At 33.5% G+C, this 14953-nt stretch overlaps 1 protein-coding gene across 7 annotated transcripts in view; it reads right to left on the reverse strand.

Moving 5' to 3' along the window:
- Positions 1 to 9001, reverse strand: part of LOC132746497 (WD repeat-containing protein 19-like) — a 44808-nt gene extending 35807 nt beyond the window's left edge. For 3 of the 7 annotated variants that reach the window (XM_060735680.1, XM_060735675.1, XM_060735674.1), the window contains exons 1-5: positions 8891 to 9001; positions 8299 to 8539; positions 6641 to 6655; positions 3592 to 3706; positions 3169 to 3189 (exon numbers count right to left, since the gene is read on the reverse strand). In XM_060735680.1, the coding sequence (XP_060591663.1) occupies positions 3169 to 3189; positions 3592 to 3706; positions 6641 to 6655; positions 8299 to 8505 (358 nt within the window). In that variant the 5' untranslated portion in view covers positions 8506 to 8539; positions 8891 to 9001. The remainder of the gene's footprint in view (positions 1 to 3168; positions 3190 to 3591; positions 3707 to 6640; positions 6656 to 8298; positions 8540 to 8890) is intronic. The other 4 variants (XM_060735682.1, XM_060735677.1, XM_060735676.1 and 1 more) reach the window with 3 other exon arrangements.
- Positions 9002 to 14953: the final 5952 nt, after the last annotated feature.

Genomic DNA, 14953 nt, shown 5'->3' on the forward strand with positions numbered 1-14953 from the left:
GTTGTCCTTTGAAAAATAACAGAAAACTTTCATAGTTCACTTATAGTATAATATGTCAAAATGACTATGAGTAAATGCAAAAATTATTTCAAATTCTTTTAAAAACTTTTTTTTAAATTGAAACACTTGGCAAACCATCAAAATATGTCAGAAAAGTCCAGTCGATCAAATGCTCAACCATATATCCAATAAACCATGCAGTTACCTACATTAGGAGTTACAAATTATTTTGATAGGTTATATGGCCAAATATCAATGGTTGTATAAGCCACTATGTGAGGTTTATATAACCAACAATTATTTATACTTGGCCAAACAACAAAAGTATTCATAAACAAGAGGGCCATGATGGCCCTGAGGTCGCTCACCTGTATATAGGCCCCCCAACCCCAACCCCCCCCCCCCAAACGTTGCAGGGCCAATTTAACCAAAGGGCTTTTATTTGCACAAACTTGGTAGACACCCATAAGAAGATGTTTCATGCTAAACATCTAAGCTCTAGTTCATTGGGCTATTTAAAAGAAGATTTTTTTTAAGTTTTTACTATACACATATAGTTAAAAACAATGACACCCCTGGGGCCGGGCCAGTTATGACCCCAGGGTTTTTATTTGAAAAAACTTTGTAGACACTTACTAGAATATGTTTCATGCTTAATATCCAAACTCTAGCTATTTGGGTTTTTTCAAAGAAGATTTTAAGTTTTTGCTATACACATATAAGGGAAATCAATGACCCCGGGGTGGGGCCAATTTTGACCCCAGGTCTTTTATTTGAACAAACTTTGTAGACACTCACTAAAAGATGTTTCATGCTTAATATCTTAACTCTAGCTATTTGGGTTTTTTCAAAAAAGATTTTTTAAGTTTTTGCTATACACATATAAGGAAAATCAATGACCCCCGGGGCGGGGCCAATTTTGACCCCAGGGCTTTTATTTGAACAAACTTGGTAGACACCTATTAAAACATGTTTGATGCTAAATATCTTAACCATAGCTCTTTGAGTTCTTTAAAAGAAGATTTTTTAAGTTTTTACTATATGCATATTTAGGGCAAAATCAATGACCCCCCGGGGCGGGGTCAATTTTGACCCTAGGGCTTTTATTTGAACAAACTTGGTAGACACTTATTAGAACATGTTTCATGCTAAATATCTTAGCTCTAACTCTTTTGGTTCTTTAAAAGAAGATTTTTTTAAGTTTTTACTATATGCATATAGGGAAAATCAATGACCCCCCGGGGCGGGGCCAATTTTGACCCCAGGGCTTTTATTTGAACAAACTTGGTAGACACTCACTAGAAGATGTTTCATGCCAAATATCTAAGCTCTAGCTCTTATGGTTTTTAAAAAGAAGATATTTAAAGTTTTTTTTTTCGGTTGCCATGGCAACCAGAGTTCTGCATGGAATTAAATTCTTTGAACAATTTTTAAAGGTGACCACCAAAGGAACATTCCTGTGAAGTTTGGATGAAATTGGCCTTGTGGTTTATGAGGAGATGTCATTTAAAGTAAAAGTTAACGGACGGACGACGGACAGACGCCGGACGAAAAGCGATCACAAAAGCTCACCCTGTCACTTTGTGACAGGTGAGCTAAAAATTAAACACTTTCTGTAATCAATACAAAAATGAATTTATAAATTTGCAGCGGCATAAATTGTTTTCATAAAATATAAACATCAATATCATCCAATGAAAATTGATGTTACAAACATGCAATAGTAAACAATATTTCATATACTGGTAAACATCAAACCACACACATCAAGTGTTCATATATGACCATTGTACATTTCAAACACTGAGTATCACAATCAAAACACTGTTATTTTTTATGACAAGTTATAGGATATTTAAGTTACAGAATGCTCAAGGAACATGTATATATGAGCTGTGTCATGACAAAACCAACATAATGGGTTTGCGACCAGCATGGATCTAGACCAGCCTGCGCATCCGTGCAGTCTGATCAGGATCCATGCTGTTCGCTATCAATTTCTCTACTTGAAATAGGATTTGTAAGCGAACAGCATGGATCCTGATCAGAATGCGCGGATGCCAGGCTGGTCTGGATCTATGCTGGTCGCAAACCCATTATGTTGGTTTTGTCGTGACGCGGCTCATATATATATAAAGGTATAAAGCTATATCTTATGAAATATTTTTATAAAAATTGATACACTGAAGTGATAAAATTATGTTGTTTCTAAAAATCGTTGATTTTTTTTTCAAAAAATTTGTAACATTGGATGTCTTTGTAATTGAACACATATGACTATTACACATAAACAGAATGAAACGTTCTGAAACAAAAGTATTTACTATTATGCTGCTATTTTATGTAAGGTAGGGTTTTAACCATTTAGCAATGATTTCATGCACATCCCATTTGTTGCTACGGAAATATACAAACATATTTCTGTCATACAGGTATTTTTGAATTACATGTATTCCTTTTTAAAAATGAAAAAATTAATTTGTAGATTACACAAATCAGGTAGTATATGTGATTGTTATTTAATGCAAACACACATCAATCATCAGTCCACCATTTCATTCATTTCATCATTTAATTCTTATGTTTGCCTTTCTTATTCATTCATTCATGCATGCATGCATTCATGCCATTTGTCAGACACCTCTTTCATTCACTAAAGGTAGTCAGTCATTCTAAACATTATTTTAATCACCTATTTCAATGGCCATTGCACCATCATAATAATTATAATAGCATAAATTGAAATGAAAATTTGTTTGTTTCTGTCAGAAATAAAGCTAGATTACATCTCAAGAAGATCAGGCATTTTATTTTCCACATAAGCACTTGATGGCGAAATTCTATTTTGATCTACTACCCCTTTATATAACTTTTTTTTAAAAGACGTTTTGGTGGTAGATTTTTATTGAATCAATAAAAGTTTATAAAATTCACGGCTGATAGTCGATCACAATGGGTAGTAGATCAAAATAAAATTTTGCCATCAAGTGCCTATGTTTTTCCAGTAATCATTCATTAAAATGAACTTTTGACCTTACACTGAAAAGAACTTTTGATTTGATACATAATTATGCATGCATGATAAATATCAAAGTTATAATATTATAAATTTCAGATTTGGGAGTGGGGAAGGGGGAGGGGTATAGGTCATGCACTCCAAATTCTTACCCCCTGAATAACCATGATGAACTAGATATGAAGAAAGAAACAAATAAATATGGAAAAAAATTGATATGATAGAGATAAAACTATGTCAAATAAGTATGTCATTCATATATATGCCTATGCCTCAGGTCACATGATCTACCATTCTGTTGTCCTTGACCTTCATATAGACCTTGACTTTTAGACTGTGGCATTTCATTGCAGATGTGAACCTGTGTAGTGACATCTAGCTTACACAAAAACTAGCCTATGTTAACAAAGCTATTTCAAAATAAAGAAATATGTGGGGAAAAAAACACAAAAATCTTTTATAAAATAACAGTTACTGTTGTAAAATTAATGAGTATATCCAAACAATTTGTGACATATCCAACTGCAAATAAAATATTTTAACAAAACTTTTGAATGTAAAAAAGGGGGTTATACCATTATCTCCAAGTAGGTAAAACCAGGCTCTATTATTCATCCCCACAGCTAAATGGTATGGTCCAAGTCCTAAATAAGATGGTTCCACATCAACAGAGATGGTAGCAGGCTGCTCCTATGATATATAAATGAAAAATTAAAATACAAAATAATAAGTTCACCAAATCTCTCCTGAGACATGCACGTCACGGAGATGGCACAACGAGGTCAAGGTCAATCAGGGATGATTGGTTGACCAGTCGTGACTAACTCGAGAGAGTGGCGCTGGCAAGACTGTTTTTGTTTGAAACTTGACGCCTTGTTGACTCTACAAACGAATATCCGCCCATGCAACTACTAGAGTTGACTGGCATGGACACTGATGAATCTCGGACAGATGGTTTACCATAGCGCCAAGCATAGCTAAGCTTAAAGTACTATTACTATGTGAAAGATATGATCGTATTGGAGTTTGTTATCTTCTGTACATAAATCGATAGCTCTCTCTATTAAACAGAATCACTGTCATTTACTGCCGTGCTGTTGGTAGTTTTCACACCAGATTATGGCAGTAAGCCACACTGATTTTACCAGAGCACAGTTCAGCCATAGCATCGTTCCTGGTCAGGCTGTCAAACAGTTCACAAGTATTAGCTGCCTTCACTTTCGCAAGGAACTGATTACTTCTGTACATGCAAGAACATAGGTAAATTGCAAATGACTGTAGAAAGGATATCATGATCATTTACAATGAAAATGACCTGCACCATCCGGTGACCGAACACGGGTCACGGGATTCACTAGTGATGTTCCGATTGTCGCAAGTCGCCGATGATCAGTTAATGTTATGTAAAACGACAATAATCGATTCACAAAAATTTGTTCCGCGACGTCGTCGAAAATGTTTAAAGTATCAAAGGGAATTAATTCTGACGGTAATTTTCTTTTAGGAACACCTCGCCGATCGCAAAAAATCACTCCGAGACAATTTGGAGTTGAACAGGATCAATAAGTGATGTAAACAATAGTAATAAAATGTGATGTGAATGTTCTTATTCGACATCCATTGAAAAATAAAATCTATTTCGTAAAATTATGACTATATTAGGTTAAAACTGTGTTGAAAAGTGTTAAATGAAGTTCATGTTACTAAATATAATCAAGTCCTTTGGTAAGAAATGTTAATTTCCTATTTCTTTTTAACGCGACTTTATTCGAAAGTTATCGATTATGTCCCATCCGACTGAACCGATGATCGATTGGGACAAATTTCATCCGATTTCCATCACTAGGATTCACAGTCCAATGCTCTACCTATTGAGTTAACCAGACAGCTGCATTTACTGCAAGTCTTCGACACACAGTTATTATAGATAATGCACATTCATATTAAAACATTACAAAACAGTTAGAGATATTACAAACAGATCAAGGTATACACACATGTACAGATTCTAGCATCTCTATTCAATTTGTTAAATTTACATAATTTTTTTGCAAAATGTCACCAATAGACCTTTACTTATATATAGACCGATATCACAATTTCAATATCTACCACCTCCATGTTCTGTTAATGAAAATTTGTAAAAAAAAAATTTGTTAATTTCCTAAATAAAAGATCTTAATTTCCTAAATAAAAGATTTGACATTAAAAAAATGCTGAAATAACAAAGATAAAAGAAAAACAATACCAATAATAAAAATAAAACCCAAACATAACTTGGATAAAAATTTAAAAAACTATTGTAAATAAGGTGAGAAAAATTAAAACTGACTCCATACGATACACAAAAACTATAAGAAAAATAATGTGATGCAATATCCATGGACAGGTGCATTTGGCATGTTGATTGTTCAGTACACACAGCATGGAGGCCATATTTTTTATCAAAATTCCTTAGTAGATTTATGTTTTAGCAAGTTTTTTGTGTTTGTTGCAAAAACTTTCATTCCTCTGCACTAACTAAAGTCACTTAAATAAGATAAAGTAATGCATTGGGACCAGACACGTAGGGTGGCATGTCAAATGACAGGGAGTTGTGTAATTTGGACCGATTATGTAGGGAAATATGTTTAGCGGACTGAAAGAAGGTCGGATAAGACATGGAGTCGTAGAAATCAGGGGTTCACTCAGGCAGTCTTGACTGTATGTACCATATTTAAACAATAAATATTATCTTTTTGTTTTCTTTGCATAGTAACAATTCAATACCCCGAGCAATTGTGGCAATATCCATTACCCTTACAAAAAAAACAACAACAAAGCTCCCAGAGCAGGTCTATCATAAGAAATAATGTTTGCATGTTTGTTTTTTATCTGTTTCACCATTACCAACCTAAAATATTTCAAATGGACAAGTCCATCTTTCAATCTGGACAAAACCATTTATCATTTTAGGGAAAACTTTTAATGAGGAATAAAAAGAAAAGCATTTCTGAGGCATAATGGGATTTTAAACAATAGTTCCTTGATTTTGTATCTGTATTTAACTGGAATTTCTTCAAAGCCAGTCAGGTTTTTTATTTAACCCATTTTAGAACAGATCCAGGTAAACACAATTTTGGAAATATCTTAGAAGTAAATAGTATATGTAGAATTACTTATTGAAAAAATAGTCAGTGCAAGCACAAAGTTGTGAAATCTGAACTGTTTTTGACAACATTTTAGGAAAAGTATGAATTTTATGTCATTCAGAACTGGTCCTTTTCAAGATTTGTCTAAAGGGGTAAAAAAAAAACCACTAGTACTATACAAACAGTTTTAAAAGATATTTAAGTGTTGATTTGATTCTGTATCACGGCCATTTTTCCCCTTCATATGATGATTAAAGGAAACCCTTAGTACTACTATTTTAGAAACATCTTATGTCAAAGAACCAATTTGCCATAGGAAAATTGCAAAATGATGCTCAAAATCATAGATCTTAACCCTGCAAATATGAAATTTTCCTATAAAAGCAGGCACAGTTGATTTATAAACCAATCATATTAAAGCAACATCCGATTGTTACAGCATGCACTAATCTAGTGTTATTTATACATGTATAACTTTGTGTTGAGACCTTACCGTGTCCGGTCCAGGCTAAAAATTTACATCATGTCAAATATTACATGATAGTATGAAAAATCTTATCTCTAATTATGAAATGATGAATATATATAGAGGATATTCAAGTTTTTTCAATAAATACATGATTTATTTTCATTAAGTGGTATGAAAATAGATATTTCACAAGTGGTGGGAGCCACAAGTGAAATATAATCCTTTTCATATCACAAGATGAAAACAAATCTTGTGTTTTTAGGAAAAAACTTGAATTTTCTGTTTACTATATACTTAAATCTGTTTTGACCTTACAGGTCTTAAGACTTCTACTTTAATTTTGTGTATTGGCTAAATTAAGACGAAAGTAGTTCAGCAACACACCAATAAAAATATGAAAAATATGTTTCACTGCAGTGAAAAATAATTTTATACAGTGAAAATACGGAAAATGAAAATATGAATTTTATTTCATCAATATTTCTCAATATTTCATTCATAAGTATATAATAAAACTCTATATCTTATAAGATATTCAAATATGGTCAGGTTTTGAATGAGAATGAAAAGTAAATTCTAATGTATATGGTAAACCTGCATTACTTGATATCACTCATCCAAAATAAGTAACCCTTATTTTCATCACAGATAAAATATACAAATTCAATAAATATAATTAATACCGTTATTCTATCAGTGATAAAAATATCACAGATACTTTGATTTAAATTATTTATCATTATCATAATGATAATATAACCAAAATCTGTTTACATATATAATCATAAGACTTAACAAGGGAGGTAACTGCATAAAAATTCTACTTTGAATACACTGACTTTAAACTGATGTTACAAGATATATACATGCATTTCTGGTTGGGTTTTACATCCAACCAATACAGTATAGGTAATATGACAACTTTCCAGCTTTACTGGTGGAGGAAGGCCTAAGGTGCCCTTCAGGCAAGAACAGGTACCTGAGTAGAACCACCAACATTTTGTACTGCTAGCTTGATAGTTTCCTGACATGAAAGAATCCAAGTCCCTGTTGGGATTTGAACCTAGAGCGGAGGGTCAAGTGGTTTGAAGTCAACAAACTTAACCACTTGGCAACAGACGCATCCACAAAACATTACATATAAATGTTATAACATGATTCTGACATAAAGAAATTACAGTTTAAATATACAAGAGTGGCAGTTATTATCTTTTAATTAAAATTAGTGTAAATTAAATGACAGATCAAGTGTGTTTGAGATAGCTGCATTATTCTTTAAATACTTTAAGTTAAAAGGAGCATATTCCATCAATACTAACATATTAATAACATATTAATTAAATTCTAAACATCTTGATAGCAAAATTCCAATATTCCACTAAATGGTCAAAGATATCTTTTATACTCTTGAAAGGTGTTTGAAAGAAAGAAGTAGATATTTAGATAAACAGATAAAACTGGATGTAAAAGAATGTTATGATCGAGACACCAATCTTTGAGCACACTTGATAGCTTCACAACATGGAAGAATTCAACATCTCTGCCTAGACAGTAAAACATTGTTATGATGTATTATTTTGAAATCAAAGCAAAATATTTATACATGGATGAAAATATGAGATGAAATATGCAAGGAAAGATCTAACTAGCTAAAAACATTTCTGTCATAGATAATGAACTACCTGTTGAATATTGTCCTCAATTGTAACCTCAAGTAGAGAGGTGAGATGGGCGATCCTGGTCTGTTGTGTGGCTGCCAGCATTGGTAGGCTGGTTAGATAAACATACAAGTTTCCTTTAGTAGATGTAATGGCCAACAACTGACCATCATCTGTCCACTCCATGCGGTCAAGACTGCGCTCATCATCCAGGTTAATTATAGCAAACATTTCCTTAAGGTCAGTAAGGTCATGGATCTTGATACTATAAATAGATAAATTTGCAATGACTTATATTACTACCACAATGTAACATGTTTATAATATTCATTATAAATTTAGGGCATTTCAATCATCAATAACATAAAATTAACTTCAATTGTAAAATGTATTTTCCAGAAGGCCTTCCCCGACTTCTCAAATGAACCTTGAACATTTTGTTCATATAACATCTCTTTTTTCAATTACATAACAAAAATGTATTTTTTAAATCAAAGCAAGAAAAAATTGATCTTTTTAAATCTAAATGAAAACCAAGGACATTTACTGTTTCTCCACATAAACACTTGAGATCTAAAGAACCTATAGCTGAATAAGATATTTAGGAAAAGCTTACCAATTGTCACCACATGAAGCTGCCTTGTTCAGAGATAGAGATATAGCTATACAGCTGAGGTTGTCCTTGTGATTACGTGCCTGGAATAACTCCTGAAATGTACATTATTTTTGATAGCAAAATTGTCTACTTACTTTATTTTATAAATATGCTCCGGGAATTTCAGAGAAGTGACTGTTTACCATACAAGACTATAGGTAAAGAGTTCAAAAACCAAAGAATTGGTAAAACTTGGCCAGTCTGATGCACTAACGAGCTACTTTAAAACATTCTAACATGCTTGAATTGGTAAAACTTGGCCAGTCTGATGCACTAATAAGCCACTTTAAAACACTCATTCTTACATGCTTGACACTTCACACTATTCCCCTATCATATAGATTAGGTCAATTAAGTGCATTATTACACCATATATGCACAGCTTAAAAATGAATGCTTACATGTCATATGACATCATATATGACATCAATAAACCAAATGACATCAAGAAAATTCCTTCTATGCTCAATGTAGTTCAACACATTTTATTATCAATTCTCTTTTTCATTAGTAAGTTACTGCGAATTCACTTATATTCGTGGGCATGAAATTTCGTGGTTTTATCAAAACGGGCATTTTCGTGGGTTCTTAAATTCGTGGATTTTCGTTTTCTTGTTAAAAAAAATTCAGTAACCTAATGCAAAGTAATCTTAAACTTAATCGCCGAACATTTTTACTTATAACATGTAAATATCTTTACTTGTCACACAGCGGTTGTCAATAAATTTAATATCCTTGCCTCTGGGCATAACTCTAATATAGCACAGTTACTGACGATAATTGACTGCAATTAACACATTTATGTGACATGATATGCACCTCCATTGGACACACTGCCCCTGTAATTCGCCGATGTTAACATCGCATAATTTATACGACACATGGCACATTTTAACCAGCGAGTTTAAAAGTTTACACCCTGAATTGGTCTTAGCATATTTGACAGTAACTACACGCAACGTCACAGCGACTGTGTAAATTTACATGCATATAAATTATTCTCGTATATGTGGATCTTGTAAAAGTCGGAGGCGTCTTTGATGTTTACGAAATAGCATTCGCACAAATACCGATTAAAATTCATATAAACTGGATCATTTAACAAGAGCTGTCCGTAAGACAGCGCGCTCGACTTTTTTATTGCTTGCCAATAAAAAAAGTTTTTGCAGTAAAAGGCAATACAAGAATCTCTGTATTTTTAAAGTGAACTAGTTGTTTGATACCCTTGAATATTACAGCAATGTTTATATGACATAATTTATGGTAAAGTGAACAAGTGGATAGGAATGAATTTTTTTAGATTTTTAAGTTTTTTAGTGCTTGCCTATAATACAAAACATTGACAGTTAAGGGCCATAATTCAAATAAAATCTTGACAGAAATTACCTTCTCCTGGAACAATGTTTGGGAAATCATGATTGTAAACAAGTATTCCAACTTTCAAAATTAATATCTCAAACAGTTTCAGTCAAAAAGTGGACTGGTACTAAAAACTTAACCAAGATTCTAAGTCGATAAAAGGCCTTAATTTTTAAAACAAATCCTGACAGAGTTACTTCTCTTGCGTACAGATGGGGGTAATGATGTGAAATAGCATTAAAAGTTTCAAAGCAATATCTCAAAGGTTAAGGCAATAAGTGGATTTTTACCCATATTCAATGTATTTTCTAAGTCAAAAAGGGGCATAATTCTGTCAAAAACCTTGACAGAGTTATGTCCTCTTGTCTGTTGATGAAGGTCGTGATGGTAAAACAAGTATGGTCAGTTTCAAAGCAAATACCTCCAATGGTTTTGAAATAAAGTGAGGTGGTACAAAAAACTTAACCAAGCTCAATACACTTTCTAAGTCAAAAAAGGGCCATAATTCTGTCAAAAACCTTGACAGAGTTATGTACTCTTGTCTGTAGATGGAGGTTATGATGGTGAACAAGTATGGTAAGTTTCAAAGCCATACTTGTAATACTTCTGAAATAAAGTGGGGTGGTACGAAAAACTTAACCAAGGTGTGACGCCAACGCCGACGCCGGGGCGAGTAGGATAGCTCCCCTTTTCATAGAAAAGTCGAGCTAAAAACGTCAAAAGAAAGTACAATGAATCTGTTTTAGGGATCGTATTTTTTATAGTTTTGTGTACTTATGACATTAATATCAAAGCCTTTTTTTTTTAATTAATAAGAGCAAACTGACAATTTTTATTAGCGCTAATTATTGCACTGCCTGGGTTCCCATATTTATCTCGTCATTATGTCACAGTATTCTTGTTAACACAATCACATGTCCTAGTAGACTACAACGATCGAGTAGGTATATGCGACATTTGTGACAGTAAATTGAGGGACAAATTATTCGAGTTTTCTTTCAAGTTTCTTAAATATTGCAAATGGATAAATATGTCCCACTAACCTGGTTATCTGTATGTACTTACATCCATTTCACGAAATATAGACCGGACAACAGCAGCTGACGCATGTTTGTAAATATATTAGATCAAAGACTGGTAAGAAAGCATTTGTTGGGATAAAAGTTTGCTCGGATCTTAAATTCGTGGATTGACCTACCCACTGAAAACCACGAAAATTCGTGCCCCCACGAAATAATAATGATTTTAACAGTAAGAAGTGGAAATATAATTAGATTATCATTATTCCAGCTCACATTTTGAACTATTCTAAACAACAATACACTCAAAATTTTGATATCAATTTTCTAATTAGTCAATCTGTTGTACTTAATAACCAATCAGTAGCCAGTTTTTAGCAATCACATTAGTCATAGCCAGTCCAACTCACCGACATTTCCAAGTTTGATACACTCAGTTAACCCAGTCAACACATTCAGTACTCGTGTGCACTCAGTATCCAGTCTGATTCACTCAATAAGCAATCCAGCCACACTTAAATGCTGTCCAGCATACTAACTACCTTGTCCAACAAACTCAGTATGGCCAGCTCAGTAGCCAATCTGGGCCCATGCACACAATACTCTATATCAGACAATTAAAGTGTTACCAATAACTAACAAGAGGTGCCAAACAGGCCCTAAACTGGAAGGCAAACAACACATACATGATATGTTTACAAAAGATTTTCTTTTATACAAGATTACTAAATCTTTTAAGCACTTTTTTTTTATCATACTATTTCATGTTACACTGACTCAATTCTCCTTCATGTGACGTGGAGATGACACAAAAAGCCATTGAAAAAATCCAATCATAATATCACCATTCTCCCGTCTCACCTGCTAGTATGATAGAAAAATCCAATATTAGATCTTAGCTTATATCTAATATCTAAATGAACAAAAAGTCCAAAAAATGACAGCAACTAAACTACTTAAAACCAAATAATAAAAATTGTTGCAGTTGTCCTATAGATTATGGTGGTTTGCCTCTCAGCACAAAATTTGAGGTTGAGTCTTGCTTTACCCAGTTACCTCACATGACACTTGTTTGATTAAGTCTTCGAAGTCTGAATGGGTTTTAAATCACATTGATACTTTTCAGAAAGGCAAATACAAAACACTGGTAGAGGAAGACTTTGCCACTCTGTCCAGTCATGTCAGACATTACAGCAGGTGCTCCTAAAGTAATAACATCAAAACCACTTCAAAAGCCCACCTAGTGATACTTCTTCACCATTAATACTAACCTTCATAACTCTGGGCAGATTCAAATCTTAATAGCATGTGGTGCGGGCAAGGTGATTCCATGGTCAGCTATCTTAACTCAAAGCAATGTACGGCAAGTGATTCCAAGTAAGCTATCTGGACTCAAAGCTGTTTGGGGCAAGTAATTCTATGTCAGCTATCTTAACTCAGTGCAGTGTGGGGCAAATGATTCCAAGTCAGCTATCTAACTCAAATCAGTGAAGGGCAAGTGATTCCACAAGCTATCTTAATCAAAAGGCAATGGAGGCCTACATAAGGTATATGTGGTTTCTTAATATGATGCATAAACTGTTTTGGTGAGGAAATTAAGTATCTGAGAATAAATTACATGTATATTGGATAGCGTTTTGAGCAAAAAAAAAAAAAAAAAAAAAGAGGGGGGGGGGTTTTTACCCCGCCCCCCCCCCCCGCCCCAAAAACACACTTTGATGGGGAAAAAAACAGGTGAAGTTGAGGTTGGGGGCGCGGTGGGGATGCCCGATTAAAAACAACTAAAAATTACATCTATAGGACATAATGTTGCCGTATTTCTGCTGGAACGCTAACTCTACAGGGTTCTCTGAATCATGCATGTTGTATAGAAACAATGTTCTCTTTCCAATCACCACACTAACCTGAAATATCCAAATACAACAGTCTCAGCATAACATAGTAGAGTTGTGTCTGTTGTATGCCTCCAAATGAACGAATAAAATGTGAAATAAAGTAAATTGATAATGTGTAAATGAAAGATGAAAGGAAAATCATATGATTAAGCAAACATATAATTTAAAATTCGACTATTTTTGCTGAAAGTTAGAAGGTAAGAGCATAGAAGTTTGGGATGTTTGGCTGCAAACATTTCTAAGAGTACACATTTTTTTACAATTTTGTTTTTTAAAGACACCTTCAAATGTTCCTCAGCGGAAGTTGGTAAATCAGGAATATACTGGCTCCTGGGTATAAAAACTGCTAACATTTCACAAGTAACACTGATAATTTTCTTATATCAATGAAATTCAACTTCAAATATTGTATTAAAACCCTCAAAATTGAGAGTTACCAGTCTGAAAGTTGGCGAACTTAACTACTAAGCAATCAATTGCTTGTAGTGAAATGTCAATGAGTAGTTCTAAACCCTTTATAACTGCAAAAACCTTACAGTGTTTTCACCCATAGACGAGCGCTCGTCTCCTTTCATCTCTGAGAACTGTATATCTCCAGGCTCTGCCCTGGTGGACGTCTGGCGTAGGGTGTCACCCTCTGCATTACTAATAGTTATGGTCTTATCTTCACTGCCAAGTGCTAACAAGTTCTCATTACTCCACGATCCCACATGTGATCTTTCTTGAAATGCTTGCCAATTATTGGAATTTTTCTAAGAAAAGAATATGAGAGAATAATATACAATCATTGTCTTATTTTTTCAATATGGTTAACAATTTGGAAATTATCCGGATGAAAAAAAAATTACCAGTAGTGTGTACACCAGTATTTTATTGCCAGATTCTAATGATTCTTAATTCAGTGTATTACTGGGTATTTTGAATAGGTCACCATTTGGCTATTAAATACTATTTATAGACATGATTGGAAAGCATGACCAGTGTCCGAGGTGATTGTACTCCCAGTGCCTGAAAAGTTGAATTGACCCTTAAGCTTAGAACCAACACACACAGATTCTTTATTTTTCGTAAACAGTTTCTTTTCAAAATTAAATAGATTAATGTAATTAATAATAAAAAATATCTCATAAGTTCATATTTTCTAAGAAATATGACAAATGTAATAAAGCTTTTCTCTGGACAATCCTGTACCTATCTTAAGTACTTTCTATACATTTTAAATAAAAATCTTACCTGGATGTTTGATGATTATAGATGAGAAGGTTACCCTTCACAGTTCCGACAGCTAGATATGGTCGCAGCCTTTGCCCAAAGCAAGAATGATAAAGGATCTCTGTAAATCATAAAATGCCATTAACAAAACTTATGATGAAAATACAATGTACCATTAAAATTTAAAAACTAAAACCATACAGATTGTTTTATATTCTATAAGCATTATATTTGTCGTGTTGTTTTGTGTGTGAGACAGCGCAGTGATAGGGTTAATGCATGATTTTTTTATTAATTTCTGTGCTTTACATGAACATATAGTTTACTCTGAAATTTGGATGCTTCGCGTTTAAAATTGATACATTTCACATAAATGGAATCTCTTTAGTATAACTAATATATTATGATGGATGATATGTTAATGATGATGAATAGACCAAACCTAAGTCCAACTATCCTATAGATGGATGTTTGCCTGCTGTTAGCATCCCCAAAGGCGAGTTTGATTCTTTTATGATAATGCCAAGATATCACACCAT

This window comes from Ruditapes philippinarum, unplaced genomic scaffold (assembly GCF_026571515.1).
Source record: "Ruditapes philippinarum isolate M1 unplaced genomic scaffold, ASM2657151v2 ctg4798_1_1_1_1, whole genome shotgun sequence".
Lineage (NCBI taxonomy): Eukaryota > Metazoa > Mollusca > Bivalvia > Venerida > Veneridae > Ruditapes > Ruditapes philippinarum.